The following is a 26,448-nucleotide window of genomic DNA, read 5'->3' as shown; positions in this document are numbered from 1 at the left end:
CCAAATAATCGTTATTTGCAGTCCCTGATATTTATTTTAATATAATAATAATATTGTCTATGAATATTACATATTACATGAATATTATATTCATGTAAGAATTAAAGAGATAGGTTACAGATTTTTATCGTATTAAGTGAAGGTTTTCCTCTTTTATAAAAATCAATAATTTTGAAATGTTTTTAAAATACTTTTTTGACTTTGGCGTTGAATGCTTTGGATGGGCTAATTGTGGGTGAAGCTCCCAAGCAGCCAGCTCATAGGTCAGTTCTTTCTCTGATTATCTGGAGTATCCATTCGGAAAAGCTGCTGACCAATGTGTAGACCCCCGGAATTGTACTAACCCCACAAAGCGTTGGTCCAAAAGCGACAATACCAATTAGGGTGTGGAGGCCATTTCCAAAAAGACCTGAGCTGCCATCGTCCATGAAAGGTCCACCGCTGTCGCCGCGGCACACGTCGTTCATGGGCTGACCCTGGGCACAGAGGTGACTCGGAGTGATCACTATTGGCTGCTGGAAGTTCTGGCTGAGACTCGCGTAGGCCATCGCACAACTGGTCGTGTTCACGATGGGTATCCTGATGAAACGCACTCCGGCGGACGACGAATTAGCTCCATCTGTGGTTACATCAGAGCAAATTTTACTTCATCTGAATGGCTGTGCTCTAAATGCTACAAGTCAGTTGAAAATTCAACCGGCCAGATATTGACGCACTAAACTTGTTTCGACACTCACTTTCGGGGTTTGTAGTACTCCAACCCGCGGCAACTCCTGTTTGTCCAACAAGTCCTTCGCCGAGTGAGGTAGAGCCGTTCAAAGGTAAGCAAATGGGTGTGAAAGCACCTGCATTAAATGGGGTTACATCCATGTCCTTGGACATTGCGAATTGAAAAACTTGCCTGTTGTACTATTCAGGTGCAAAAGTGCAATATCATTAGAATATCTTGGCTGGTCGTAGTTCGGATGCACCACGATTCGCTGAATGGAAAACTGGGAAACTGCATCTCCGTCCCCCAGGCGCACATGAGATCTGAGATTACATAAAAGCTTGGGTTAATGTACAATTTCTTTTAAGCTTAAACTCACATTTCCAAGTCGCTGACCAAATTAATCACACAATGGGCGGCGGTCACAATGTAGTTTCTAGATATGAGGGATCCTGAACAACGATAGCTGATCCTGCTACTGGCTGAAAATATGAATGTTTAACGATATCATTATTAAACTCTTGCAGCCCCATTGACGTGAAGATGTCCTGCCCGTGTACACGATCGGGCTGCGGATCTGGGGGAGGACCTGGATCAGCAGCTCCCGGATCTGGGCAGACGTGCCCTACTACAGCGGGCGGAAATAGTGGCGCTCAAGCTGCTCCTCGTGGAGGCGCATCTCCACCACCAAAGAAAAAACCATGTGGCCCGAAACCATGTGGGGGTGGAAAATGCAAAAAGTGCGGAAAGGGCGGCAAAGAAGGCGGAGCCGGAAAAGGAGGAGCCGGAGGCGGAAGCGGATCTGACGGCGGTCTGTCTGGTATGCTCGGTGGCGCTTTTAATGCCCCACCTAATAACAGGGGACCAGCTGCTCTTGGACTGGCTGGGTTGCTCTTTGCCGTCGGTTGCTTCCTAACCGTTAAGCTGGGAATAGTGGCTATGGAGATAGGCTAGGTTAATGTTTCCAGTTAACCCCTCAAGGAAGCAATCATTAACACACACACAAGCATACAGGTATTGAGTTGATTTGGAAGCGGTTTAAATAAATTCCAAATTCTAGATAGCGTTTGAAATCAATCTGAGAAGTTTACTTACTTCGATTCCGGTATCCAATCCTGGCCAGCCAAGGATATTGTCCTGTTCCGGCTTGTTCCCCGCCCAGCAAGCGGCTTACCACACTAACTCCGCAGCCGGGTAGGTTCTGTTGAATCTTAGGAGTTGGTGTAGGAGGCGCCAAAAGGGATATGACTGTGGTTGTGGTTTCTCGGGGAGTTGGTGTAGTAAATGGCGCCAGAGGGGGTCCTTCCAGATTCGAGAATGTGGGTGAGGTAAATGGCGCCAGTGGTGTACCTTCTAGATCATCTTCATCGCTACCCTGTCGCAGGAATCGCAAATCTCCGGGAAATATAATAGGCTTATCCTGCGGATTAGGCCGCTTAGACGAATGATCTTCAGAATGCTCCACTTGATAGTGAAAGTGGTGACCGCCTGGACCAAACCTGTGGTCTAAAAACTCTGGCTTAACTGGTGGCGGACAGTTGCGCTTTTCCTTGAAGTCCCAATAGTCATGTAAATTTGTCTCCACCTCGTGATAGCTTAAAGTTTCTCTGGAGCTGGAATGCCTACCCCTTCTATCACTCTCGCCACTCCAAATCCAACGCTCATCTGGTGGAGCAAATCGCAGCATGCGACCAGCCTTGGTCGGGAATGACTCATCGTGGTAAGATTTTCGCGGGGAGGGACAGCAAACCAATGGATCAAGGCCTTGGAATCCACAACTGGCAGCAAGAACTTTGGCGTGCACGGCGGACTGGTCTCCGGCCTTGTGGTGCAGCAGGAGCCGGACGAAGGTGCTGCACTCTTTTAGAAGTATGCAGTGGCAAGCAGAAACGCCGCGATCCGCTGAAACGATAACAGGCTATTTGGCTGGATGACAAAGCAAAAATAATAAAAACTACAAAAGTCAAATCTTGAGCTGGTTTCGAACTTTTAACACCCTTTCCTAACATTTGAAAAAGTATTTCTGACCACATTTAAGGGGGTTAATTGGGGTTAATTCGTGCAAAACGGCTTCTTGTAGTGAGGAAAGTGTTGCAACATATTTCAATTAATTTAAGTTATTTATAACAACAAAAATTAAAAAGCCTATTTCCCCATTGATTGCTATTTTTTGCAGCTATTACTAAATCAATGCCCTTCCAAAAGCATTTCTAGACTCAAGACTGATTAAAACCGTTCCTATCTGCTCAGCCAAGGATAAGACATTTCACAACCATTCAGTCACAATCTTTTTCATTTAATTAATATTAAAGAACCCTTTAAAAGGGTATAAAAATAACAAATTTCTTCAAGGTCAATGTCGAACCAGTAGCCAGCCAGCCAGCAAACCAGAAATGCCCTGGGCAATTACTCACTCACTTTTGGAACGACGTTCGCAAACGCTAGCGTGGTTTATTGCCCTTCGCTTTGCCGCTGGGAATTCCTAGTAACCGCCAACCTTGACCCACTTACGGGGGTGTTCTTTGGAAACACCCTCTTCCTAATAAGTTCGTTTCTTCAGTCTTTTGTTAGAGGGCACTTACCTCCGAGGAACAGGATACAGTAAAACCAACTGATGAAGCTTTGCTTTCGCATTTCGGTCGTTTGAATTTAGCTGATTTGAACCGCGCACACTACGTGGCTCGTTGAAGTGCGAAATTGAAATAAATTGGTTCAATCTCCGCAGCAGCATGCATATCTTACTTCCACTTCCAGGGCCTGATTGAGATTTCGATTTCAACGGCAACGAAACAAAATCGAAAGAGAGCACGAAAAACCAATTATCATGTTGGGCAAAAGAGCAGTCGCAGTTCGAAGAGCAACGACATAGCCGGCTGGCAGAGTAACCGACTAGAAGCCAAACCAGAACATGTTTCGCGGCAGAGCTAGTTAGGCAAGCCGACGATAAAGATGCGTTGGCAAATGGCAACAAGATTGGCAGGATAGTGGATAAAGTGAGGAATCTTCGTATTTTTTATTGACGCTTACTTTACAGTTGAGATACTCTTACAAATACATATAGTGGGCTGAAGGCCGGGGAGGGTGAACAAAGTCTTGGGTTTTGTGCTTACATAACTAGAAATGCATAGAGTATATATGATATATATATATGGAATGTAGAGCTGCTGATGACGTACAACTAAAATAATTAACTACTCATTAAGTCTTTCATAGTCAATCTGATTATTCTGGTTTCTGGCCGTGCTGTTGAAGATCTAAGCCACCGGGGAAACCTGGGCAGAGGCCACGGTGACGGTAACGCTATTCTCGACCTGTTCTACAGGTTCGACGATCGCTGGAGTGGGGGATGGCGGTGGAGATGGAGACGTATTCACGGCAATCGTTGTCACTGCACCGGCTGGATAATGGCCATTTACTTCTGCGGAGTCTTCTCTTGGTTCCTCTCCATCTTCGTCATCGACGGGCGTTTCTTGGCGAAGTACCGCCGCTAAGCGATTGTCATTGTCCGCTTCTGCTTCGGGAGGTGCTGCATTGGTCTCTGCTTCTGGAGGTTGATCTGCTGTGACTACAGCAACCTCTGCCGCCTTGTCTTGCTCTAGTTCAAATTCCCCGCCTCCATCACTCGTTCCATTTGCATTTAAATGCACAGCAACATCGCCATTGTGCACGCCATGGGGCCCCCTCAGCTCATTGATGATCTTTTCCCCCACCTTGGCGTCGATCTCGCTAATCTTTTCCTGCAGCTTGCATTTGAACTCGATCGGCCATTTGGGGCTCCATTCACGGAACAGCTTAATCTGCAGACAATGAACCGTTAGATGAGAAATTCGAGACCAAACTTTCCCCCACTTACACGACACTGGAACAGGCTCATGGGCTTGTCCTGCACGCCCGCGTTACTCAGCGCATTCACCATACCATTCACATAAACACCTCCTCCGCCTGTGGCTCCGCCCGTCAAGTACTCCACTAAAACGTAGACAAAATCGTCCCGTTGCAGTTCACTCCACTCGTTGAACCACTGTATAATGTATCGGAATTCTCCGTCGATTGATAGATTTCCCATGGACATTTTGCTGGCTTTTGGCGTTTATTTATGCTGCTGTTTTTCCCACGACTGAGACTAGACGCCCCCGCACTTCCCTTTCGTAAGTCTGCTGCTTCTGCGATGCGCTGGCAGAAATCCGTTTGCTTAGACGCGGGTGCTACTCCAGACTGCTGGCTAAATTGCTCCCGAATGCTTCAAAGTTTCTGTATCAGCGGCAAAACCCGTTTCCAAATCTACCTTTCTTACAGCTCAGCTTTGTGAGCAGCTGATCACCGATATAACCCAAGCCGGTTATCGATAGAAAAACCTCAAGAACTTAAGCTCAAGGATAATGCAAATTTTATTGTAAAGTTGCCCCACTTGGAGAAAGACAGAATTATGTATACAGAATTTCTTATATATAACAATTAATTACTTGGAACTTGGAATTACTTGTCTCGTTATATGTACTATCTTTTCTTTAAATTATTTAGTTTGAGAATATGTGTAAAATATATAAATGTGAGTTTGGACACCCCTTAAGGGCTGTGCTATCGATATAGTGGGGTTTCCTCTTATCGATTTTCACTATTCTCTTAAACCACCGAGATTAAATTGTATGTTTATTATAAGCTTTTTAAAAACGTTATCCTTTATTTAATTTTTGTCAGGTTAGAGACACCTATTTTAAGTTTCCCTCGCAATTCGATAAGATAAACAGTGTGTTGAGTAACACTGCCTATAAAATTGGTCGTTTGCCAACTCTGGAACATTTTCAGACAGTAAATAACTTTAAGAAAATCATTTATTAGAACAAAGATGTCTTCGTCCGTGCTAGAAATACAGCAAAAGGCAGGAGAGGGCCAGCCGGAGCAGCAGGGAGTGGCCAGCGCGGAAATTACAGGTCCCAAGGAGTCAGAGGCCGCCACAAATGCCAGTCAAAAGTCTGATCAGGATTTTGCCGCGGCCGAGCAGTACAAGAACCAGGGAAACGATTTACTAAAAAGTAAGCAAGTGCCCCAATGGCATCCCTTGCTCCTTTTGTTTATTTGCTAGGAGTGAAGTGCTATTTAATACCCATTTAGAGGATTTGGGGTCGGAGTGCCCCTTTCAACATAACCTTAAAACAGAGTGAGAGACTGAAACTATCACTGGGTGATAATTTACAGGTCTACGACTCCGGGGGATCATGTGGGTATAATTAGTATTATTAATGAGCCGTCTTGTCTCTACTCCTCTGCACAGCCAAGGAATTTACGAAAGCTATCGACATGTACACCAAAGCCATAGAACTGCAGCCTACCAGCGCGATATATTACGCCAACCGATCGCTGGCCCATCTGCGCCAGGAAAGCTTTGGATATGCTCTACAGGATGGAATTTCAGCAGTGAAGGCTGATCCTAGCTACCTGAAGGGCTACTACCGTAGGGCGGCTGCGCACATGTCCCTGGGAAAGTTCAAGCAGGCTCTCTGCGACTTTGAATTCGTAAGTAAACTTATCGAAGATTACTCATAATATTGAAGAGAATGTACTGTATTTACAGGTGGCAAAGTGCAGGCCCAACGACAAGGACGCTAAGCTGAAGTTCACCGAGTGCAGCAAAATCGTAAAAATGCGTGCCTTCGAGCGGGCAATTGCAGTCGACAAGCCGGAGAAGACGCTCTCAGAGATGTACAGGGACATGGAGAACATAAGTGGGTAAACTAAACTAAGGCCTTTCTTAATGCAAAAACCTATACGATTATTTAGATATTCTTTTTTTAAATGCTATGAATCCTACATTGATCATCGATTTTAAAGTAAGAACTTTTACTTATCCTATATTACAGCTATTGAGGATGACTATAAGGGACCGCAACTTGAGGACGGCAAGGTTACGCTTCAGTTTATGAAGGACTTGATGGAGCACTATAAGGGTCAAAAACGATTGCATCGCAAATTTGCTTATAAAGTGAGTTTATAATTCCACGTAAGAAAATATTTTAATTATGTTTATATCGCATAATTTACAGATACTGTGCGAGATTGATACGTACATGCGCTCCCAGCCCTCGCTTGTAGATATCACGGTTCCAGATGAAGAGAAGTTTACTATTTGTGGCGATATTCACGGCCAATTTTATGATTTGATGAACATTTTTGAGATAAATGGGCTGCCTTCCGAGAAGAACCCCTACCTTTTCAACGGAGATTTCGTCGACAGGGGCTCCTTCTCCGTAGAATGCATATTCACGTTGTTTGGCTTCAAGCTTCTGTATCCAAATCACTTCTTCTTGTCACGAGGTTAGTATATTCGCTTTATTCCTTTAGGCTTCTAACATTTAAATTTTAGGCAACCACGAAAGTATCAACATGAACCAAATGTACGGATTTACTGGAGAAGTTACTGCTAAGTACACCAGCACCATGGCAGACATATTCACGCAGGTGTTCAACTGGCTGCCGCTCTGCCACTGCATAAATCAGAAAATATTAGTTATGCACGGCGGACTCTTTTCCTCAGACAATGTGACTCTGGACAACATACGTCGTATTGAGCGAAACTGTCAGCCTCCAGAGGAAGGTCTCATGTGCGAACTTCTGTGGTCGGATCCACAGCTCTGGATGGGCCGAGGTCCGTCAAAGCGAGGCGTGGGCATTCAGTTCGGTCCCGATGTGACCGAGGCGTTCTGTAAGAACAACAACCTGGATTACATCATCAGAAGTCACGAGGTCAAGGATATGGGTTACGAAGAGGCACACAATGGTCAATGCATAACGGTCTTCTCAGCCCCGAACTATTGGTAAGGTCCCAGCGTTAGCAAGTATTAACAGAATATTAATTGACCATCTTTTACAGTGATACTATGGGCAATATGGGCGCATTTATTACCATCACGGGTAACAATTTGAAACCAAACTACAAATCGTTTGAGGCTGTGGTATGTATCAAAGTAGAGTTGAACTTTATTGTAAAAATCTTAAACTAAACTACTAATCATATTTTAGCCACATCCCGATGTCAAGCCGATGGCCTATGCCAATAGCTTAATGAACTGGCTGGCGTAGTCATTTTCCAAGAAAATTGAGTAGCTAAACACACACTCCTCCACACTCACAACCACACAAAAACACACCAATTAATGAACAGCTTCAAAATCCACAACCGCAGAGCAACATGAAACGATCAAAGGGAAAGCTAAGAACTCGGAGATGCTCAATAGACTTTATGCACACTGCTGCTGCGAGCTGCTTCACTACTTAAGTACGAGTATTGCGAGTCAATAAGGCGAAGGACGGTGAGAAAGGCGTGGACAGAATCTAGAACACAAATTACCGAACAGCAATCATTTTAAAAATTCAGCTATATTTGATACAGAAAGAAAAATGTTATAGTGTATAGTGGCTTTAGAAGTCGGATGCTAAGTTTTATCGGTGCCAAGCATCTGCGGTTCCACTTGAAAGTGAAAATTGAAAGAAAATGTTTGTTTATGCATAGCATTTAGTTATGGCTACCAAAATTCAATATACGAGTACATATATATATAAATCTACTTCGGTTTTGTTTGTTCCAATCGCTTCATTTGTGTATAAATCAGTTTTGTTCAACCTTGCCTTATTTATATATTAAACAAAGTCATTTTAATAAAACTATTCAAGTTAGATACCTCAATGATAATAACTCGATTTTTTTTATTCCTAAAATTAACTCCTACGTACGCCTCTTGCATAACGTAACCAGTATGTAACCAAACAAAGCATCCGAAATGCAGTAAAAGACACCTAGCATTAGTCTATGTAATGTTAATTGAGTGAACAGAAATCAGAATAGAGCAATTGTGAAAAATAAACGTGGTCGGTTCTTTATTATTAATCGAGGTCACCCCCTTTAGCTAAGCTGAAGCCCATGACCCCGAGGATCTGGCTAACACTATTCTTATAATCCTTAAGGTGTGCCCTTTGAAGTAACGTCACATAAAGGAAGGGTCCATTGTAGGACACTAAGTGGAGTATGCAATCCTTGGCTAGCGCCTGCAACTCTTGCGGCTGTTCCTGCGACAGGTAGAGCACTATGGTGGATAATAGCTCGTGAAACTGTTTTCCGTCTATTTGAAGACTTATTATAAAATCTGACAGGCTCTGGAGCAACTTTACTTGTAATTTATATTCTTGGGTTTTGGCCAGTGAGGTTTCCATTTTACTGTGCTTAGCGGCCACCTGGAGGAACTGCTTCAGCTGGGGTATCACATCGGTGAGACTTCTCTTAAATATGAACTCCTTTGAGTGAACTCCGAGGAGATGCAACAAAGTGAAACAGCGGTTGAGCACCAGGGCATCCTTTTGACGGAATTTTTCCACCAGCGGTTGCCAAACAAGGTGCACCAGTGGTAAGAGTTCGTTATCATAATCCGCTAGTAGAGGTACACCGCTGGCGAAGCACTCCAGCGCGGCGATCTGCTGAGCTTGGTCATCGGTAGATATAAACTTTATGACCTGACCCAGAATATCCTTTACCATTTCAATGTGTCTTGGTAAAGTAGGCTTCGCGGGTTCGATTTCGGCTTCCCCTTCCTCGGCGTCCTCTTCATTTTGGTGTGGTACCTCTGTCATGTTTTCGTCCCCATTAAGATCATCCAACAAACGCGGCTTCTGGAGTGAGCTCATCCAGGTGTCAAGAACACCCTTATCCTCGTCCACTTGCATGTCGTGCTCTGAATTCAACTGTGCCATGGTGTCATACTGCCAGGTGGTGATGTGTTTGAGGAATGCATTGAAAACGCGCAGATAGGAGTGCACATTGGATGTTTGGTGCCGCTTTGAACACTCCTCCCGTATCGTCTGGAATATACTATCCAAATGCGGCACATTGCCCCTTGTGCTGTACTGAAGTACCACGGTGAGAATATCCACGGCGGCCGGGCTCTCGGGTGACTTTTTTAGTAACGAATTCAAATGAAAGGTTATATAATCCGTAGAACACTCAATGAAATGCGATGGCTCCGCGTATTTCAGAGCCAGCTGCATTGACACGAATGCGAAACTAGCCGCTTGGTACACAATTGTGTTGCTGCTGGATACTTTTAGGAGAACTTTATGCAGGCTCTGAAATATGTATCGGTCGAAGGTGTCGCCAATGAACTTGGCACAATGTCCGATTGCGTCAAGTACCAGGCACGTGTGCAAAACATTGAACTGGGCATCCGCAATGTTTACGCGACTACTGACAACCTCTGTCAACTCCTCGTCGTCCGAATCGCAATCCTGGGTGCGAATTTCAACAGCTGATGAGTACAGGCCCGGAGTATAGTCCTTAAACCAGTTAGTTGGCTGCGTAAACAAGTTATTTAAATGGATTCTGCAAAATTAAAAGAGAAACTGACCTTTTCCACTTTCAAACGCCAGGAGGCATCGGGTTTCAAAGATAGGTTCCAATGCTCTTCCCGAAGTAACTGGTCCAAAAAAAGTTGGGCGAGCATAAACCGACTTTCCCTAGATTTCTTGCCCGGCATTGTTATCATTAACGTTAGCAGCAACACCGACTCTTTCATGGCGGCCGATCGCTGCTGAATCTGCTCCTGACAGTAGTCGAAGATAACTCGGTTTATAGTGGTATCTGCGCCTAGTAAAGCTGCTATATCGTATAGAATATCCACAGTTCGCTTTGATGTTAGATACTTAAACTGTCGCCATTGCAACTTCGACAACTCAGTTTGCAGTTCCTTTGAATTCCCCGTCCGAATTTGACGAAGGGAGTATTCCTCGTTGAGAAGATCCCGCGAAGTTCGCAAATCAAAAGCCATTAGCAGACAATTGACGAACATTTCTAGGTTCTTTGGCACTAAAAGCAGTAGTTGAAGTTTCTCAGATTGGACATTTTGCAGGAATCCTTTGAAAAATAGCAACTCAGCGTACTGCTCATTGTCCTCGCAACGGTGTAAAATACGAGGCCATTTGTTGAGATGCACATCTAATAACATTTCCGCATTCTCGTCAAAAATTCCTTGACTGTTTGGTTGCTGTTGTAACTGAATCAACGAATTTCTACATCGTTGGGCTATATGCTCGTTTTCGTCCTCCGACAAAGCCATTACACTCTCAAGTATGTGTACAAAGTTTTCGCGTAAGTTATGGACGCAGTGCGAGAGGAGAAGGCAACACATTGCGGCATAGGACTCTCTTATCTTAAGTGAGGGATGTGCCCTCAGGATACTTGTCTCGACGAAGATGGGTCGCAAACGACGCGATGTTGCCCCGATCCATTGGAGGGAGCGTAGCTCGGACTGCATTTCATGAAGCCGCTCCTCATTTTCTTCAGCACTGGCTTTTTTATTGGTAAAGTATTTAAACTCGCTTTTTTGCTCCGAATTTTCCGTAGAGCTGTTAAAAAGAATACGGAACGCATCTATATTGTATCGCAGTTTCATAAATTCCTCGGTAGTTTCCTCAAACATAATGCAGATGATGCGACCCAGGGCTTGAATTGACATCTAATTAAAATATCGTATTAATAGGACATCTTAAAAATTCTTAATCTTTACTTACTGATTTTATGGTTTCACCGACTTTATCATCCTTTATGGATGTTTTAAATAACACAATGAGGACTTTGGGTAGGAAAATGAATATCGTGTTAGCCACCTGACTGCGCAATACCACGTCCATGGTGTCGGATTCATCGTGGACGTAGAAAACAACCATCAAACACTTCAAAGCGGACTGTACAAGTTTGCGGTACTTCTCATGCTCAATGATCTTCAACAGCGTAATCAGGATCTGTCCAATTATCATCGCAGTTTCCTTAGAGTAGAACGTTTCCAGAACATCGCTTGTGGAGCGACGCAGTGCCTCGAATATACATACGACTGCTGCCAGCTTTATTTCCTCTGAGAGATCTGGTCGCATGGTTGCCGACTTTGAGTCTACAATCTGCTTCATCACCACCACCAGTATGGACCGCAAGCCCTTTGCATCGGCCAGATAGGCGCGGGACACAATGGTGCTAAGGCAGTTCATCAAACTAGTGCGAAGTTCTTGATTCTCCCTAAAAATAGGTGTTTTATAGAAATTATGGAACCAACAACATAGACAACCACTTACCCCGAAAGCTCGTCCAATTTGAGCACCAGCGGCACCAAGGTTTGCACTTGATAAATGCGCATTTCTCCAAAGTTGAATCCCTCAATTTCACGCTCCACCAGGGAAAGCGTGTCTTTGCTGGGCGCCTTCAGGAAGGCTTCGATGGCGGGCTTAATCCGCGTGACGTACCACTCCAAGTGCATCATTCTGGCAGCCAGAACCCAGTAGCTGAATTCTTCAAAACAATGAAACCGGCAAAGGAGCGAATTTTAAACCAACAGCTGCTCGGCTGTTATCCGATAACGCGCAAAAATCCCACCCACAATCGGAATCGAGAGATTCGATTGCATTTCTATTTCGCGCCACACCAGCCAAAACAACGCATATTCAAATATATGTATAAGTTGCAATTTCATTGTAATGTTAACATATTTAATTCAACCTTCATATCCAAAAGTGAACAATTTAAAAGTCACACTAATTGTAAAACTCGTGCTGGGTCTCATCCTTGCGCACGCTGGTCTTGTAGCCCTTTTCAAAGTCCTTAAAGTTGACAACGTAGCGATTCTCGCGCACGGCGTGCATTCCAGCCTCCTGACAAATGGCATTAATATCCGCATTTGAGATCTTGTCCGGACGTGCTACAATGTCCTCCAGATCAACGTCCTCACTTAGATTCATCTTTGATGTGATTGTTGAGAAAACAAGGCGCTTTTGGCGACGATCCGGCAGGGGGAACTCTATTTTTCGGTCGAGACGGCCGGGACGCAAAAGAGCTGGATCCAAGGTATCAGCGCGATTGGTGGCCATAATAACCTTGATATTGCTTGTCTCGTCAAAACCATCCATCTGATTGAGGAGCTCCAGTAAAATGCGCTGCACTTCTCGATCTGCTCCGGTTTGCGCATCAAATCGCTTAGTAGCAATCGCATCAATTTCATCAATGAAAATAACCGACGGCGCATTCTGTTTTGCCAGACGGAACACATCGCGGACCATGCGAGGACCCTCGCCCAAATACTTCTGGACGAACTCTGAGCCTACTACACGAATAAAAGAAGCAGTTGTGTGATGGGCAACGGCTTTTGCCAACATAGTTTTTCCACATCCAGGAGGGCCAAAGAGAAGCACTCCTCGGGGGGGATCGATGCCTGGAATTCAAAAAGATATAAGAAATTAACCAAAGTAAAAACACCCATACAAACCAATCTGTTTATACAGCTGCGCATGTGTGATGGGCAGCTCCACTGCTTCGCGTATCTCCTGCTTTTGGACATCCAGTCCTCCAATATCTGAATAGTGGACATTAGGTTTCTCTTCCGGAGTCAGCATTGATATAGTGCTATCCGCCTCCGGAGGCACCAAATCCACCAAACAGTTACTTTGCTTATGCAAGGCCACGGAAGTCGAAGGCTTCAGCTGCTCCCTGTCAATAGTAGATAAAACACGGACGTAGTAATTTGAGCCCGTGGTAGACGCTACAATTCCGTTGTTCTCATCAACCGCTTCTAGGAATTGCCCAATGACCAGGGGAACGGCCTTAATGCGCTTCACCTCCTCCTGAGCATGAATAAATTCTTTTTTCAAGTTTCGCTGCTCTTCCTTGATGTAGTCCTCCTGAACTTGGATAAGCTCCAATTCCATTTTCAACTTCTTGTACATAACATACAAGTCGCTCTGATCCAAGCCCTCGTATTTTGCCAGGGACTTCTGGTGGAAAAGTGCAATTTCTTCCTTAAACAGGCCCATTTTGGTTGAAGGGTCTCGTTAGAAAAGGCAGAAGATAGAATGACTTGAATTTTCAAAAGCTATGTCAGAGTAGATTCGGAAATAGTTATCGGTATCGAATCCAATGACAGTAATCGAAAGCAATCAGCTGTTTCCGACCGGTTGTTTTATCTTGTTCTTTATTTTGTTTTTGTTGTGGTTGGTCTATCCGACGTGGAACGATCTATTTTTATATATCTTATTAGACTTATTTTGGAACCCCACAGATTCTAGACTGCACAGCATATATATTTTTCATACTAATGGCATTAACGTTACACGGTTAAACGTTTTGTTAGTCAAGGTGTTTCACAAAACTCAACTATCAAACTCAACTCAAAACTCAAACTCAACTTAAAATATATGATACCTTCTATATACATAGGATACCGTTGACATTTAGATACTTATCTTCAGAACATATCAATATCGGTATCTAAGCATTATGTAATTTTCCGAAATCGGCTCCAGTCTATTTATTAGTCTTCTGTAATAAACCGAACAATTATGGACATTCTGGTTTTCCTGACGGCGGTGGCCCATTTGGTCTACACCCCTTTTACTAAGGTGGAGGAGAGCTTCAACCTGCAGGCAATGCATGATATTCTATATTTGAGGGATAATTTCACTCAGGTGAGATATATTAAGTACTTACTGGTGTATATTTTCTAAAGTAAAAACGTTTTTATCGTTTTAATCCCATAACTTATTCCATACCTCCATTTCAGTATGATCATCATGAGTTTCCGGGAGTAGTACCACGAACTTTTATTGGCCCACTGGTTGTTTCCATGATTTCGGCTCCGTTTGTCCTGCTCTTTGAGACTCTGGACATTAACAAATTCTGGGCCCAATATGTAGGTAAAGTAAACCTATAAATATAAGTGGATTCAATTCTAATATTTTTACCTTTTTAGTGCGTTTGGTTTTAGCCGGAGCCATCACAGTGGCATGGAATAATTTAAGGCAGGCTGTGACGAAGGTCTATGGCGTGGAGGTGCGTCTATGGTTCACAGCCATCACCATAACACAGTTTCATTTCATGTTTTACATGACGAGGCCCTTGCCAAACATTTTTGCCCTGCCTATAGGTACCTAATACCAAACACCCGGGCAACTATTTTTTAAAAAAGTTTAATTAAGTAGCATTTTTTCAGTACTTTATGCCATTGCGTATTGGATGCGTGACCAGCACAAGCCGTTTATTATCTGCTCTGGCATCTCCATCCTTGTCTTTCGTTCAGAATTGGCTTTGTTCTTGGGTCTATTGCTGGCCGTGAGCTTGCTGCAGCGAAAATTCTCCATTGACAGGTGCAGTGTTCAATCTTTAAAATATTATTTTACCCTAAATATGCTTTTCACAGGCTATTGAAGATTTCCCTGCCGGCAGGCATGTGCATTTTGGCTGCGACTGTGCTTGTGGATTCGTTTTTCTGGCGGAGACTGCTATGGCCTGAGGGGGAAGTCCTCTGGTACAACACTATTCTCAACAAAAGTTCCAATTGGGGCACGTCGCCCTTTCTTTGGTATTTTTACTCTGCTATGCCTAGAGCGATGGGAGCATCATTGGTTTTTGTGCCGATTGGGATTTTCCTCGAGAAGCGCATTCGACCCTTGGCCCTATCTGCTTTAGCATTTGTACTTCTATACTCCCTACTACCTCACAAGGAACTACGGTTTATTATCTATGTGTTCCCAGTTCTTAATATTGTTGCGGCTTGCGCATGCCAAAGAATGTAAGTTTCGTGCAGATTTTATCAGACCAAACTTATATCTTAGTTTTCTCCAACTAGTTGGATGAACAGCGCCAAGTCAACATGGCACAGTTTCCTTGCGTTATGTTCTGGAGCGCACCTGCTATTAAATGTCTTTATGACGATATTTTTGCTCGTCATTTCGGGAACTAATTATCCAGGAGGAGAAGCTCTCTCGCGTTTACATCGTTTGGAGGTTGGCTCATCCAACGTATCTGTTCACATATCGAACTTGGCAGCCCAAAGTGGAGTCTCGCGTTTTATGGAAATACGGGAGGAATGGGTGTACAGCAAAAATGAGTCTATGAACTACACTCAATCCGAACTGGCCAGCTACACACATCTTTTAGTAGAGGCCAAAAACAAGCAAAATACTGATGTTTGGGCTTCGTTGCAAGATGAATTTGACACCGTGGAATTCATCGATTGCTTCAACAGCATTGGCATTCAATATAACTCGTTACTGCCCATTCGAATCAAAACCAAGCCCTGTATTGGGATCCTTAAGAGACGAATTCCGCCTCCTCCCAAAAAGCAAAAACCCAAGGCAAAGGGTAGAACGGAAAAGACTACCGATCCTGAAGTTGTAGAAAAAATTATTCCGCAGATAGAAAAAATCCCTAGAGCTAGCAATAAGTCGGTAGTGGAAGCTATTCTACCCGTAGAGGTGGATGATGATGACGGTATCGTGGCGACCGTTGAGGAGATGTCCCTGGAACTCGATACAAATAGTGAATCTGAAACAGTAACTGAACCGGAAGGAGAATCCTTTGAGGTGCCAGCCAAGGAAATTAATTTTCAGGAGCTACGAAATCTAGCCATGGGTCAGACTACAAAAACATCTCGAGCTGCAACCAAACTGAAAATAAGAAAGATTATCGAGCAGCACTACCGATCTAAGGGAAAGCAAATCGAAAATGACTCAACGGAAAGACAGCAGGTGGAACTACTGGTGGACGTAGTGGGGTGAGGCAGTCTGTAAAGGCCATTATTAAGCAAGAGAAGATTAAGGAGATGATAGAGCAAATTTCCACCATGGACCTTACACGCATCTGCGATTTGGAAAAGACATCGACAAAGGACTGTTTAAAACAGGTCATCGACAAAATTGACGACAGCGAGAACGCAAAACCCAAATAAAAAAGCCTGTTTTAACTTAAGAATAATGACATTGTAAAACAGTCAAATAAACTTTTTGTAAAAAATACATTTTCTTTTTTTATCAAAGATCAGTTTTGAATTTGGTGCCAAATGCAAAAAATTTGATAATTTGTAATCGACTATCGATTACCAGGTAACAGAGCCGTTGTCGTTAGAAAGGGGTTTTGTTCTAAACATAAATGTCCATAATAAAAAGATTTAAAGTGGAAAAAAGAAGCGAAAAATTAATGTGTATTATAGATTTTACAACATTTTTTACACTAAAAATGAAGACCCTCTCCATGAAATTTACCCCGCCTATGACTGCCTTTTTACATCTTTGTAGAAAAATTGCTTTCGAAGTAAATCGAAATTCCAAATTTTGTTCCTTTTAGTATAAGATTTCACCTCGTTGGCTGTAAGTGATTATCCAGGGGATAATTGCGATTTTGTCGCATGCGCATCGTGTGCAGTTCGTTTTATTATCACCGGAAAATCCCACGCACACAATATTTTACAAAAACCATATGATTTCTTATCACCTTCAGTTTGACCTCAGAATTTGGAAAGGAAGGACGGAGTACAGAGATGGAGCTTACTGGATGGGTGAAAAATTACGAATGGGGACGCCAGGGCATTAGTTCGGCTGTAGCCCAACTGGCCATGGCCAATGATCCTGACTTTACGCTGGACGATGAGGAGACCTACGCGGAAATGTGGATGGGTACCCACGTTTGCGGTGTGTCAGTAGTAAAAGAAACGGGCGAGACGCTGGACCGGGTCCTTAAAAACGATCTTCCGTACCTGTTCAAGGTGCTGAGTATCAACAAAGCCCTTAGCATTCAAGTGCATCCGAATAAATGCGAAGCCGAGCGCCTGCACCAGGAACGACCGGAGATCTACAAAGATCCAAACCACAAGCCAGAGTTGGCGATTGCTTTAACCCCATTTAAAGCTTTGTGTGGATTTATGCCGGCGGCGGACATCAGGGACTACATCGACGAGTTCCAGCCCCTCAGTCAGCTTTTGGGCAAGGAGGCGGTGGATCAGTTGCACGAGTCTCCGAATGCCGAAACCGTAAAGGTGTGCTACGAGCAGCTGATGAAGAGTGACGAATCGGAGATTTCCAAGTGCATCGAGGATATAGCCAACAACTATCAAAAAGGTAAACCCAGTGTATATACATGTAACCTTCTGTTTAAAATAACTTTTCAACTTCTCCCCAGAACTTAAATTCAATGAGCTTCTTGACGTGTTTAACAGCGTCAACAAAGACTTCCCTGGTGATGTCGGTGTACTCTCACTTTTTTTCCTAAATCTGATCCACCTACAGCCCGGTGAGGCTATTTACTTGGGTGCTAACGAGATTCACGCCTATCTGGGCGGCGACTGCATTGAGTGCATGGCATGCTCCGACAATGTGATCCGTGCGGGTTTGACTCCCAAGTACAAGGATGTTGAACAGCTGCTACAGTCTGTTAATTTTGCTGGAGTGCATCCAGATCTTAAGAAGTTCCAGCCACTTCGTGTGGACGAGCAGGTTCAGGTGTACATTCCACCAGTGCCGGACTTTGCGGTGATTTCCCTAAAAATCCAACACAGCCTGAAAACGTACAAGCTGCAAATCCAGCCGTACGGATCTATCCTGATTGTCTTGAACGGATCTCGCACTTTGCGGCTAAAAACTCAAGCAGGCGCCAAGGATATTGTGGTCTCGCGTGGCAGCATTGTGTACATTCCTGTGGAATCAGCACCGGAAGTTGAGTTCGCAAAAGCCGAAGATTGCGACGAGGACTTTACCGGATACATAGCTTCCTTCAACTACTTTCGGGTAGCTTAAAATTCTCAGTCAACAACAATTTTTTGGTTAGTGCAATAAATGTAAAAATGCGAGATTTGGTGGTGAATTCATTTATTTCAAAAATTGCAATTTAAGAGCTATAATAAAAGCTAAAGTGGCAATAGTAGCGATAAATAAGTATCTAATCAATAATACGCTATACACGTTCGTAATACATACAATAATTAACGAGAAATATTTTGCGCACAAACAGGTTCTTTTCAAATCTTTAAACATTGGATTACTTCAAACAATTTTTTTCACTTATGACTATACTGAAACTTCAACTGGGACACAATTTAACTATATACGATGCCGAACGTTCGGGACTGACTTTGTATATATTATTTTAAACCCGTGGTGGAGTATGGAATTTCCAAAATCCCGTCTTAATGGCATGGCAAAAATTGCACAAAAGGGCATAACAACGGAGAACATAAAATTGGCTACGATATGACGACACCACCATTATTAATCTTTAACTATCTGTGTGCCAGGGGAAGCGGTGGTTTTGGGGACTGTTAATATATATTAATAAACATATATTCATCTCAGTAGTTACAAGTTTGATTCGACAAAGTTCAGTAAAATGCCTCAAAAAGTTTGTACCAAAAACAGAGTACATCATACGGTAAATCTCATAATAAAAATGTTTTTAGGCAACAGCAAGGTTGCCATTTGTACACGAGTAAGTAGGTTTATAGTAAGTAGTTATATGTTGTTCCGCCTTTGCACGCGCATATAGAATTGTATACGTATATGTCGTGGAAAATATATAGTAGAAATTTTTTAGTTCTTGCAGCTGGTAAGTGCTTGTTGGTAGATGGGTCAGTTACGTTTGCTCCTACCAGGAGTCCATTGGTCTACATGTATTTGTATATAATATATTGTATAAATAACGCATTAGCTACTGGTTTGTGCCCACAACATTGGTTCGAGGTCATTGGGTTTACTGGGGACCTGACTACCGTGTTCACTATTGATTTGAGACCGCTTTGTGCATGTTTAACTCTTGAGCAGATTGTTAGCACGCTTGTTTACACCATCCATGCGAATGTTGTTGGCGTCGCCCTTGGCATTGATGCGGTCGACCTGCTTGTTTTGGTTTTCCAGCTCCGAGCCCATATCCAGTGCCATATTCCGTAGGTTTCCAAGCATAGAATTAACTTGCCCGAGATTCTCGTCCATCTCATCCTCGCGGGCATCATTTGTGATTCGTGCCACATAGCCGGACTGGGGTGGAGCACCCATTCCGCCGCGCTCTCTCTCATCGATCACCCGTTGCGGCTGGCTGGCCACTATTTTGCCATCATCGTTGGCCTTCCAAGCGCTGTCGCTGTCGTCCTTAATGTTAACCTTCTTCCAGGGCAGCACACAGATTCCGCAGCACTTTTCCATACCGCTGAGGTTCTTCTCCGCCTCTCGCATGTCGGCGTTGATCCTGTCCATGCCTTCCTCGATGCGATCCAGCTGCTCGCCCTGGTCGTCCAGAGCCACTAACGTGCGGATTCCCGCTTCCTTGCTTTCGTCCATAAGGCTGAGCATCCGGCGCGTGCTCTCCAAGGATTCATCCGCAACCTGAGCAGACTTAAGCTGCAGCTCCTGCAACTCCGTTCGGGGTTCATTGTTTTCAACGGCGGCCATTTCCGGGTGCGGCGGGCTTAGCAAGTGGTTGTTTTGGTGAAATCTAGACAAATGACTCACAGTCGCAGATTCTGCCGTCAGCTTCTCTTGAACGCTGCTTTGAGAGTTTTGGTTGCAGTCTGTAGATATGTATTTAAAGTGCTTTTAAGCTCGATCTGTGCTCTTGTTTTAGGAACCTTTTTACACAATTCAGCAAATATAACAAGTATTTGGCAAATAAGATTTTTCACACATACACGAATTTGTGTATATATATGAGAATTAGTGTGGCCGCGGTATGAAGTTGCGGAATTATCGAAGTATCGATAAGTAAGTCCCATCCATAAAACAATTTTCGGGCTCAGTATTGAAGAATATATTTGATCTAGCAACACGAATTTATTTGACTGTCAAATCATCAAAACGTGTGGACTCCATTCTCGAATGAGTTTGCAACAAGCTCAGAACGTTTTTAGGGTGAAAGTGAATGATTAAAATAATTTGTAGTATTGTGTTTCATTTTTGCCCGCGCAGTGTTGAAAAATGTTTTTGAAAAATTAACGCTTTGTTTTTGGTACAGCGTCGCTTCGCGGTAGTTCTATTTAAATTCTAATTATTTTAGTTGTTTCATACTGCCTTGTCTCCCTATATAATTGGACTGAAATGGACGATTCAGTCAGATCGACTGTGGGCAAGGCAAGTTGTAGAACGATTTCGTCAGAACACCACGATCGTATTTGGTTCCTATAGTAATTTAGTTTTTTGTTTGTTTGCAGACCGATTCAAGGCGGTCATCGATCGTGCCCAACGATGAAAGCGTCACCATGTACCTCTCCTTCGACGCGGACGATACTCTTTCCGGTGGTACCAGTACAAAGTGGCAGTCGGCGGTGATCACCCAGAACAGTCAGTTCCTGGAAATTCACAACAGTAAAATGGAGGCTAATGTGGATGAAAAGGGTCTCCGGCGCAGCGTCTTGAAGGACTTACAGCAGGTCATGATCAGTGAACAGGAACAGGGCTCACCCCTCCGTCCTTTTAATATGAGCATCCTTAACAAACACAACGCTCTGAGCTCCACGCCTTCTAAGGATACAGAAGCGATCACATCTCTTGATTTAACAAATGTTGAAAATAAGGAAAATTCGCATGCCGACGAAAATGAACATGCCGGTGGCGAAAATTCGACATTGTCCAGTTCTATAGATGTAACCGCCAACACGGTTAAAGCTAACACCCTGAAAACAGTAGATGGCACCATAGACGAGGAGTCGGTCCAAGAGCCACCGATCCCCAAGCCTTGCGCGAGCAATGTGTATCCGCTAAGTGCCAACGTGGTCCTTGAGAATATCACCGAGGGTAAGACTTTACATTACCAATTATAAATATTACTAAAATGGATTTCATTTATAGTTTCCAACGAAGGTGTGTCTATGGTGGCCTCCCCTCCGCCAGATAAACACGATCAAGCCCAGGTTGCAGAGGTTGTAAACGAGGTTTCAGAACTAATTTCCAAAGCCCTAAAGATTTCGGGCGAATCTATTAAACCACAGCCATCGAACATTAAAGTAGAAGCTAGCAAAAAGAGGATGACTATCGCCGTGGGATCGGCGGGTGGAATGCCGCGTCCCCGTCGCTCGTATTTACCAACGTCTAGTGTGGAGAGTCGTACCTATTCCTTTAAGCAGCGTATGTCGGTGGTTGTGAAAACTACACTAAATAGTCCGGCCCGTAAGCTAAACGCTGGGGGCTCTCTTGCTGTAGGACGCCGGAGCTGCTTGCCTGTAGCCAAACCAAAACCTGGAGGAGCACGTAAATCAGTCGCAGTATCAAGCAGCCGTTCTCCTCAAAACATCCCATCCAAGGTGATCAAGCAGCCCACTAAAAGTATACTTCCTGTTACCTACAACTGCAAAACATGCAATGCCACTTTCCGCGTAAAAAGCTTACTAGAAATGCATGTCCGCATGCACGATTTGGTAGAAAATGGACCAAAGTCCCTAAAACGACTGAATACGAACACGGCGGGTGCAGGTGGAAATAGTACATCCGGTAGTAAAAATTCCTGCAAATACTGCGACAAAAACTTTGCCCTGGAACGCGCTCTACACATTCACTTGATGCAAAACTGCAGCAAGATTCCGCCAGGGGAAAAACGTAAACTTGAGTTTACTGAACTTAACCACGAAAAGAAGGCGCAGTTGCCCAAGATTGCAGCTTCCAATGTTATGACCCAGCCATGCACCCTTTCCCAGAAGTCACAGCAGCGTGTTAGCATGATTCCTAGCAAGGGTAATTTTTCTCAAAACATATCAAGCACAAAAGATAAAAGAAACATGAAAACAAAGCAAAGCAGCAAGACCTTCATTGAAAAGAAAATGAAATAATTACTGACTAGATGTTGATTGTATTTGAATGAAATGCTATTGTTTTGTTTGTTTCTTTAAGGCTGGTTTTTCATTGATTTAAAACCTTTGATTTGCAGCTACTACATCCTTTGAACCTCCCATGGCTCCGCCGTCCACGAAAAAGATACCCAAAAAGGCTGCGCACGCTGGAGTATATCGTACCCCTACGAAGACAGTGCCGTGCCACATTTGTAAGCAATCCTTTAAGAGCATACTGGAGTTCACCAACCACAGTCTGACGGTGCACACAAAGAACTTGACGCAGAAGCCACCAGCTGCCCAGGACAATGCACCGAGTGCCCAAGATTAAATCAAACGTAACCATTATAATGTAGCCTAGGTCTAAGATGAGTGTATTTTAGTTTCCCACACATTTAAATGCACATTAACCCTATTACTTAGATTTTTTCTCTGGCGGGGGTTTCATGTCCACACCTTCCGTTTTTATATCTAGCGGCCCAGTAGCGTTGTTCATCTCAGTGGCGTTAAGTCCGCCAGTCGAACTCATCTCATCTGCAGGCGTGGGTTGCTGCAGATTTTGCAACATTGGTGGGATTGGGGGTGGAAACTTTCGAAGGAGTTCAGCCAAAAGCATGTCCACGCGTTGCTTTTGGAATAATGTCCCACTGTTTTCTTCTTTCGATGAGCTGGCGTCCTTCTTATCGGATTTGGATTTGTCGGATACTAAAATTTATGAATCAATTATATTATTCATAAGTATTGGGTGCGATATGTTCCAGCCTGATATTCACTTACAAACTTTATTAGAGGAAAAGTCCCAAGTGTATCCTTTGTTGGGATGGTAACGAGCATAGCCGCTGGCTTCCTCGAAGGCAGATTGCAGATTTACGACAGTGTTGAGCTTTAAAAGAAAACAAGTAAAGAAAAAGCGTGACATATTTTTGTGAAAATATTTACTATGCGAGCATTAATCACATTGGCCAGGTCGGGTGCCTTGTAGACCGTGCCTCCAATGATGTAGTAATCGGCGATGGGAGTGGCTTCTGAAGGATTATGGCGGTGTTGTTTTCGGATGACGTACAAAATTGGCTCTGCTACATGCAAAAGGATGTACTCCAACCCAATCATGTTACTGAAATGTTCAAAATGGATAATTACACATTTTATTCTTAGTATAAGTACATCAGTACAACATACTGCAGATGCTCTGGCCCTAGACGCTGCATCCGAATGGTCTCATTGTTACATATGTGTTCGTAGAAGGGATTCGATCTCCTGCAGAAGTAGTCCATTACCGTCTGTGGACTAAGGGAAGCCATCATCTGGGTGTCGTGCCAGGAGAGGCGCAGGTGGTCGTTGGCCATTTGCCGGCTGGCCATAGTGTCGATAGATGCACGTGCTCAGATCGGGGAAGTGATTGGCTATGCCGGCCGTTGGCAATAGCAGGGGCAATTTTGTGGGTCAATGACGCCGCGAGGGGTTCTTCCTATTCCTGATGATCGGTTTGTTTACAAGCTATTTTTAACCTTTCGCCGACAATGTCTGTTTTGAGTTATTTGTTGTGTAATAAATAATTTAGAACCGTGTTAACGACAGAAATTTCGCGCTGCTCCCGCTGCCAATAGACTTCGCCCTAATATTGTAAGTTCTGAAATATGCCGTCTGCGTCTCGACTTTCTACGGATATTGCACACTCTGCATGCTCGTTGCGGATGCCTTGCGTTGCTTTTAAACAATAAACAAAACAAATTTGTTGCTATTTTCGCTTGCCACCAGCGCGCATTTACCAGCACTGACCTGGTCCGCTTCCCAGCACTGTTACTCTAGGTGGCCAGCCACATCAAGTTGGCAGTCCTGAATAAGAAGAAGCTGAATTGTACGGAAAAGTTTAAAAATAAACATAAACATTCCGATTTTAAACCAAACTGATATTCAATTTTCCGGCGCGCAGTCAGCGCTGAATCAAATCTCAACAGGCCGAACAAGCGACGCGCTCGCATACGAGCCCGCTCTATATTGAAAGAATTTCCGGCTCTCAACTTGGCCCATATCTTGGCAATATTGGGAACTATATCAGTACATTCTGTTCACTTCGTCGTGGTGCACGGGAGGCAGAAGCAGATTCACCAAAACAGAAAGCTCTCGCAATGGTAACCCTTGATTCCGTATTAGTTTCATCAACTGAAAAATCAATAACGTGTAGCACCTTTTTGGCATAATGTTCTCGTGTGTGTCCGCCCGGCCATCGTGCCAAAATCCAGCCCATTTGTACATAGAAGGCCCCCAGAACAAAGCCGTCACCGCCCGCACAGTTCGGATATATCTGTATATATGCGTTATATGTTTCAGTAGACGGCCAGTCAAGGTCTTTGAATTCTCGGCCAGGCGAGATTGTAGAATGAAAACGTTCTTTTTTACGCCTCACCTTGATTTTCCTCCGTTTTCTGTGGGTTTGAGTGTGTGTACTGTTTCCATGGCTGCTCGCTGAGCGACTTTTTGTCTATCGAATCCAATTCATTTTATACCCTTGAAATTTTGTTAAACATAATTTTTAAATTTTAAAACCAAAAAAAAAGGTTCTGACTTTCATATTTACTTTTATATCTATTTATCTAATATAAGATGTAAAACTGAAGCCTTTTATGCTACATTTAAGAAATAACGTTCTTTGTTTTATAGAATAAAATAAAGTGACATCACTAAAATACTTTAAGGGTATAAAATCTTCGGCTTATTACCATTTCCTACTATTTGTTTATCCAATGCATTTGTTTTTGATTTGCTCCAGCAAAATGTTTAGAAACTACCCGTGTAAATAACCATCAGCCAGTGTGAATTGTTTTCAGTGTGGGTAGCGAACAGAAACCACTCTATTCTATTCTATCTTTTAGATTTTTTCACACTTTCTGAGCATAGGCGGGACCCAATCCTGCCAACAACCCTTCAGTAGTCAGTTTCAGCGATATGCGCTACGTAAAACCGGAGCCGTACTATGAAGTAAAGCAGCAAGAGCGCCGAATCTCCTTCAGCCTGCGGAAATATGTTGCTAGTGACACTAATCGGATTCCATTTTGCAGGGGCTTCCACCGTTCAATGTCACCGGCAGCCCGTTTAACGTGGTGCCCATCCACAACTATCCGGAGCTGATGAAGGACACCTGCGCTCTCATCAATTCCGAGTGGCCGCGATCAGAAACGGCGCGCATGCGTTCGCTGGAGGCGTCATGCGACACACTGCCATGCAGTTTGGTTCTCACCACGGAGGGCATGTGTCGAGTAATAGCTCATTTGAAGCTGAGCCCAATCACGTCCAAAAAGAAGGCATGTTTCGTCGAGTCCGTAGTGGTGGACAAAACCTATCGAGGCCAAGGCTTTGGCAAGCTGATCATGAAATTCGCCGAGGACTATTGTCGGGTGGTACTTGATCTGAAGACAATTTACTTGTCGACTATCGATCAAGATGGATTTTACGAACGCATTGGCTACGAATACTGTGCACCCATTTCCATGTACGGGCCACGTCACTGCGAACTGCCAAGCTTACAAAACGCCAAAAAGAAATACATGAAGAAGGTCTTATAGACGTCAACGCCAGTGGTAGTAAGATTAGAAAAGCCCGACCAGAGCGTGGCAGTTAACTAGTCAAATTGGCAAACGCATGAAATTTTGCACAGGGCTCACCTGTCGCCTGCCAGCAGCTGCACCGTGCTATAATCGGGACACGAATGAAGGGTTCGCTAAAAGGCACCATGTTCATTCTCCGAATATTGGTGCAGCTACAGCTAGCTTTTAATTCCATTACACAAATAAGTAAACATTCACTATAACGCCTGTGTTGATTTTTAAATATTACTTTCCGCGTGTATTTTTTAAACTTTTTGGTTCTTTTTGTATGACAAAGGTAACCACTACGTTCGGTACATGTGTAAGGATATGTTAGCCTTATCCAAGTCTTTCTGTATAGCCCTTATGATTTGTTACAGTTTTGCTCAAGCATGTGCGTATAGTGGCTTCTAGACGGAATCCTACCTGCCATCAATGATAATAAGAAGCTCAAGTATCTTCCAACGAGACATAGCATAGAGACATATCGAGCCTTAGCCAATAAGCACTCAACGAAGGCAATAACTTCCAATAAATCGTGTAGAAATTGTAAACAGTA

At 43.7% G+C, this 26,448-nt stretch overlaps 12 protein-coding genes across 14 annotated transcripts; 6 read left to right on the top strand and 6 right to left on the bottom strand.

Moving 5' to 3' along the window:
• Nucleotides 1–29: 29 nt before the first annotated feature.
• Nucleotides 30–3,474, bottom strand: LOC108130745 (CLIP domain-containing serine protease B9). The gene is made up of 6 exons (XM_017249325.3): nucleotides 3,292–3,474; nucleotides 1,805–2,611; nucleotides 1,089–1,191; nucleotides 902–1,032; nucleotides 738–845; nucleotides 30–619 (listed from the first exon to the last, which is right to left on the bottom strand). The coding sequence occupies exons 1-6, from the start codon at nucleotides 3,341–3,343 to the stop codon at nucleotides 258–260; spliced, it is 1,563 nt and encodes a 520-aa protein (XP_017104814.2). The 5' UTR covers nucleotides 3,344–3,474; the 3' UTR covers nucleotides 30–257.
• On the top strand, nucleotides 680–1,786 carry LOC108130746 (keratin, ultra high-sulfur matrix protein). The gene is made up of 2 exons (XM_017249327.3): nucleotides 680–821; nucleotides 1,237–1,786. Exon 2 carries the CDS (start codon nucleotides 1,253–1,255, stop codon nucleotides 1,661–1,663), a length of 411 nt encoding a protein of 136 aa, XP_017104816.2. The 5' UTR covers nucleotides 680–821; nucleotides 1,237–1,252; the 3' UTR covers nucleotides 1,664–1,786.
• A 229-nt stretch (nucleotides 3,475–3,703) lies between the features above and the next one.
• On the bottom strand, nucleotides 3,704–5,044 carry LOC108130747 (uncharacterized). The gene is made up of 2 exons (XM_017249328.3): nucleotides 4,563–5,044; nucleotides 3,704–4,506 (listed from the first exon to the last, which is right to left on the bottom strand). The coding sequence occupies exons 1-2, from the start codon at nucleotides 4,779–4,781 to the stop codon at nucleotides 3,964–3,966; spliced, it is 762 nt and encodes a 253-aa protein (XP_017104817.2). The 5' UTR covers nucleotides 4,782–5,044; the 3' UTR covers nucleotides 3,704–3,963.
• Nucleotides 5,045–5,429: 385 nt separating this feature from the next.
• Nucleotides 5,430–8,568, top strand: PpD3 (protein phosphatase D3). Its single transcript, XM_017249531.3, has 8 exons — nucleotides 5,430–5,742; nucleotides 5,982–6,223; nucleotides 6,282–6,432; nucleotides 6,568–6,689; nucleotides 6,751–7,021; nucleotides 7,071–7,521; nucleotides 7,578–7,659; nucleotides 7,727–8,568. The coding sequence occupies exons 1-8, from the start codon at nucleotides 5,556–5,558 to the stop codon at nucleotides 7,784–7,786; spliced, it is 1,566 nt and encodes a 521-aa protein (XP_017105020.1). The 5' UTR covers nucleotides 5,430–5,555; the 3' UTR covers nucleotides 7,787–8,568.
• Nucleotides 8,555–12,095, bottom strand: Tti1 (Telo2 interacting protein 1). The gene is made up of 4 exons (XM_017249530.3): nucleotides 11,816–12,095; nucleotides 11,261–11,759; nucleotides 10,099–11,205; nucleotides 8,555–10,045 (listed from the first exon to the last, which is right to left on the bottom strand). Exons 1-4 carry the CDS (start codon nucleotides 11,998–12,000, stop codon nucleotides 8,588–8,590), a joined length of 3,249 nt encoding a protein of 1,082 aa, XP_017105019.2. The 5' UTR covers nucleotides 12,001–12,095; the 3' UTR covers nucleotides 8,555–8,587.
• An 85-nt stretch (nucleotides 12,096–12,180) lies between these two features.
• Nucleotides 12,181–13,655, bottom strand: Rpt3R (Regulatory particle triple-A ATPase 3-related). Its single transcript, XM_017249397.3, has 2 exons — nucleotides 13,000–13,655; nucleotides 12,181–12,945 (listed from the first exon to the last, which is right to left on the bottom strand). The coding sequence occupies exons 1-2, from the start codon at nucleotides 13,541–13,543 to the stop codon at nucleotides 12,272–12,274; spliced, it is 1,218 nt and encodes a 405-aa protein (XP_017104886.2). The 5' UTR covers nucleotides 13,544–13,655; the 3' UTR covers nucleotides 12,181–12,271.
• Nucleotides 13,656–13,693: 38 nt separating this feature from the next.
• Nucleotides 13,694–16,522, top strand: Alg12 (Alg12 alpha-1,6-mannosyltransferase). Its single transcript, XM_017249395.3, is given in 7 exon segments — nucleotides 13,694–14,194; nucleotides 14,290–14,422; nucleotides 14,479–14,652; nucleotides 14,719–14,872; nucleotides 14,926–15,297; nucleotides 15,355–16,261; nucleotides 16,264–16,522. Coding segments are annotated over 7 exon segments (2,058 nt in total). The 5' UTR covers nucleotides 13,694–14,068; the 3' UTR covers nucleotides 16,456–16,522.
• A 213-nt stretch (nucleotides 16,523–16,735) lies between these two features.
• On the top strand, nucleotides 16,736–18,348 carry Mpi (mannose phosphate isomerase). The gene is made up of 3 exons (XM_017249398.3): nucleotides 16,736–16,873; nucleotides 17,004–17,620; nucleotides 17,682–18,348. Exons 2-3 carry the CDS (start codon nucleotides 17,044–17,046, stop codon nucleotides 18,293–18,295), a joined length of 1,191 nt encoding a protein of 396 aa, XP_017104887.2. The 5' UTR covers nucleotides 16,736–16,873; nucleotides 17,004–17,043; the 3' UTR covers nucleotides 18,296–18,348.
• Nucleotides 18,349–18,350: 2 nt separating this feature from the next.
• Nucleotides 18,351–20,202, bottom strand: Snap24 (Synaptosomal-associated protein 24kDa). The gene has a single exon (XM_017249400.3). The coding sequence runs from the start codon at nucleotides 19,937–19,939 to the stop codon at nucleotides 19,301–19,303; it is 639 nt and encodes a 212-aa protein (XP_017104889.2). The 5' UTR covers nucleotides 19,940–20,202; the 3' UTR covers nucleotides 18,351–19,300.
• Nucleotides 20,203–20,303: 101 nt separating this feature from the next.
• LOC108130788 (uncharacterized) lies at nucleotides 20,304–22,720 on the top strand. The gene is made up of 4 exons (XM_017249396.3): nucleotides 20,304–20,614; nucleotides 20,695–21,277; nucleotides 21,332–22,210; nucleotides 22,404–22,720. Exons 1-4 carry the CDS (start codon nucleotides 20,582–20,584, stop codon nucleotides 22,634–22,636), a joined length of 1,728 nt encoding a protein of 575 aa, XP_017104885.2. The 5' UTR covers nucleotides 20,304–20,581; the 3' UTR covers nucleotides 22,637–22,720.
• On the bottom strand, nucleotides 22,721–24,046 carry MED6 (mediator complex subunit 6). Its single transcript, XM_017249399.3, has 4 exons — nucleotides 23,485–24,046; nucleotides 23,245–23,419; nucleotides 23,083–23,188; nucleotides 22,721–23,010 (listed from the first exon to the last, which is right to left on the bottom strand). The coding sequence occupies exons 1-4, from the start codon at nucleotides 23,664–23,666 to the stop codon at nucleotides 22,721–22,723; spliced, it is 753 nt and encodes a 250-aa protein (XP_017104888.1). The 5' UTR covers nucleotides 23,667–24,046.
• Nucleotides 24,047–24,302: 256 nt separating this feature from the next.
• On the top strand, nucleotides 24,303–26,443 carry Naa80 (N-alpha-acetyltransferase 80). Of its 3 annotated transcripts, none has more exons than XM_017249401.3 (3): nucleotides 24,304–24,437; nucleotides 25,179–25,284; nucleotides 25,365–26,443. In XM_017249401.3, exons 2-3 carry the CDS (start codon nucleotides 25,252–25,254, stop codon nucleotides 25,866–25,868), a joined length of 537 nt encoding a protein of 178 aa, XP_017104890.1. In that variant the 5' UTR covers nucleotides 24,304–24,437; nucleotides 25,179–25,251; the 3' UTR covers nucleotides 25,869–26,443. The 3 variants fall into 3 exon arrangements, 2 of the variants coding, with proteins under 2 accessions (XP_017104892.1, XP_017104890.1); XR_011443233.1 differs by lacking the exon at nucleotides 24,304–24,437 and having other exon boundaries at nucleotides 25,365–26,211; nucleotides 26,270–26,443; XM_017249403.3 differs by lacking the exon at nucleotides 25,179–25,284 and having other exon boundaries at nucleotides 24,303–24,437.
• Nucleotides 26,444–26,448: the final 5 nt, after the last annotated feature.

The sequence above is a fragment of the Drosophila bipectinata genome, chromosome 3R (genome assembly GCF_030179905.1).
Source record: "Drosophila bipectinata strain 14024-0381.07 chromosome 3R, DbipHiC1v2, whole genome shotgun sequence".
In the NCBI taxonomy this organism is placed as follows: domain Eukaryota; kingdom Metazoa; phylum Arthropoda; class Insecta; order Diptera; family Drosophilidae; genus Drosophila; species Drosophila bipectinata.
This window is presented reverse-complemented; position numbering and strand designations above follow the sequence as displayed.

Bases quoted from the DNA above. Each gene is read 5' to 3' on its own strand.
- LOC108130746 (XM_017249327.3), top strand. From the start codon at position 1,253: ATGTCCTGCCCGTGTACACGATCGGGCTGCGGATCTGGGGGAGGACCT.
- LOC108130745 (XM_017249325.3), bottom strand. From the start codon at position 3,343: ATGCGAAAGCAAAGCTTCATCAGTTGGTTTTACTGTATCCTGTTCCTC. The intron at 1,192-1,804 runs GTAAGTAAACTT...TCATATTTTCAG, and splicing joins GATTGGATACCGGAATCGAA to CCAGTAGCAGGATCAGCTAT. The intron at 1,033-1,088 runs GTGAGTTTAAGC...ATGTAATCTCAG, and splicing joins TTGGTCAGCGACTTGGAAAT to ATCTCATGTGCGCCTGGGGG.
- LOC108130747 (XM_017249328.3), bottom strand. From the start codon at position 4,781: ATGTCCATGGGAAATCTATCAATCGACGGAGAATTCCGATACATTATA. The intron at 4,507-4,562 runs GTAAGTGGGGGA...CATTGTCTGCAG, and splicing joins TGAGCCTGTTCCAGTGTCGT to ATTAAGCTGTTCCGTGAATG.
- PpD3 (XM_017249531.3), top strand. From the start codon at position 5,556: ATGTCTTCGTCCGTGCTAGAAATACAGCAAAAGGCAGGAGAGGGCCAG. The intron at 6,433-6,567 runs GTGGGTAAACTA...CCTATATTACAG, and splicing joins CAGGGACATGGAGAACATAA to CTATTGAGGATGACTATAAG. The intron at 7,660-7,726 runs GTATGTATCAAA...ATCATATTTTAG, and splicing joins ACAAATCGTTTGAGGCTGTG to CCACATCCCGATGTCAAGCC.
- Tti1 (XM_017249530.3), bottom strand. From the start codon at position 12,000: ATGATGCACTTGGAGTGGTACGTCACGCGGATTAAGCCCGCCATCGAA. The intron at 11,760-11,815 runs GTAAGTGGTTGT...ACCTATTTTTAG, and splicing joins AAATTGGACGAGCTTTCGGG to GGAGAATCAAGAACTTCGCA. The intron at 10,046-10,098 runs GTCAGTTTCTCT...TTGTTTACGCAG, and splicing joins GGCGTTTGAAAGTGGAAAAG to CCAACTAACTGGTTTAAGGA.
- Rpt3R (XM_017249397.3), bottom strand. From the start codon at position 13,543: ATGGGCCTGTTTAAGGAAGAAATTGCACTTTTCCACCAGAAGTCCCTG. The intron at 12,946-12,999 runs GTTTGTATGGGT...TTTGAATTCCAG, and splicing joins GCAGCTGTATAAACAGATTG to GCATCGATCCCCCCCGAGGA.
- Mpi (XM_017249398.3), top strand. From the start codon at position 17,044: ATGGAGCTTACTGGATGGGTGAAAAATTACGAATGGGGACGCCAGGGC. The intron at 17,621-17,681 runs GTAAACCCAGTG...ACTTCTCCCCAG, and splicing joins AGCCAACAACTATCAAAAAG to AACTTAAATTCAATGAGCTT.
- Snap24 (XM_017249400.3), bottom strand. From the start codon at position 19,939: ATGGCCGCCGTTGAAAACAATGAACCCCGAACGGAGTTGCAGGAGCTG.
- LOC108130788 (XM_017249396.3), top strand. From the start codon at position 20,582: ATGGACGATTCAGTCAGATCGACTGTGGGCAAG. The intron at 20,615-20,694 runs GCAAGTTGTAGA...GTTTGTTTGCAG, and splicing joins TCAGATCGACTGTGGGCAAG to ACCGATTCAAGGCGGTCATC. The intron at 22,211-22,403 runs GTAATTTTTCTC...TTTGATTTGCAG, and splicing joins TAGCATGATTCCTAGCAAGG to CTACTACATCCTTTGAACCT.
- MED6 (XM_017249399.3), bottom strand. From the start codon at position 23,666: ATGGCCAGCCGGCAAATGGCCAACGACCACCTGCGCCTCTCCTGGCAC. The intron at 23,420-23,484 runs GTATGTTGTACT...TGAACATTTCAG, and splicing joins CTAGGGCCAGAGCATCTGCA to TAACATGATTGGGTTGGAGT. The intron at 23,189-23,244 runs GTAAATATTTTC...TTTCTTTTAAAG, and splicing joins ATGTGATTAATGCTCGCATA to CTCAACACTGTCGTAAATCT.
- Naa80 (XM_017249401.3), top strand. From the start codon at position 25,252: ATGCGCTACGTAAAACCGGAGCCGTACTATGAA. The intron at 25,285-25,364 runs GTAAAGCAGCAA...TCCATTTTGCAG, and splicing joins AACCGGAGCCGTACTATGAA to GGGCTTCCACCGTTCAATGT.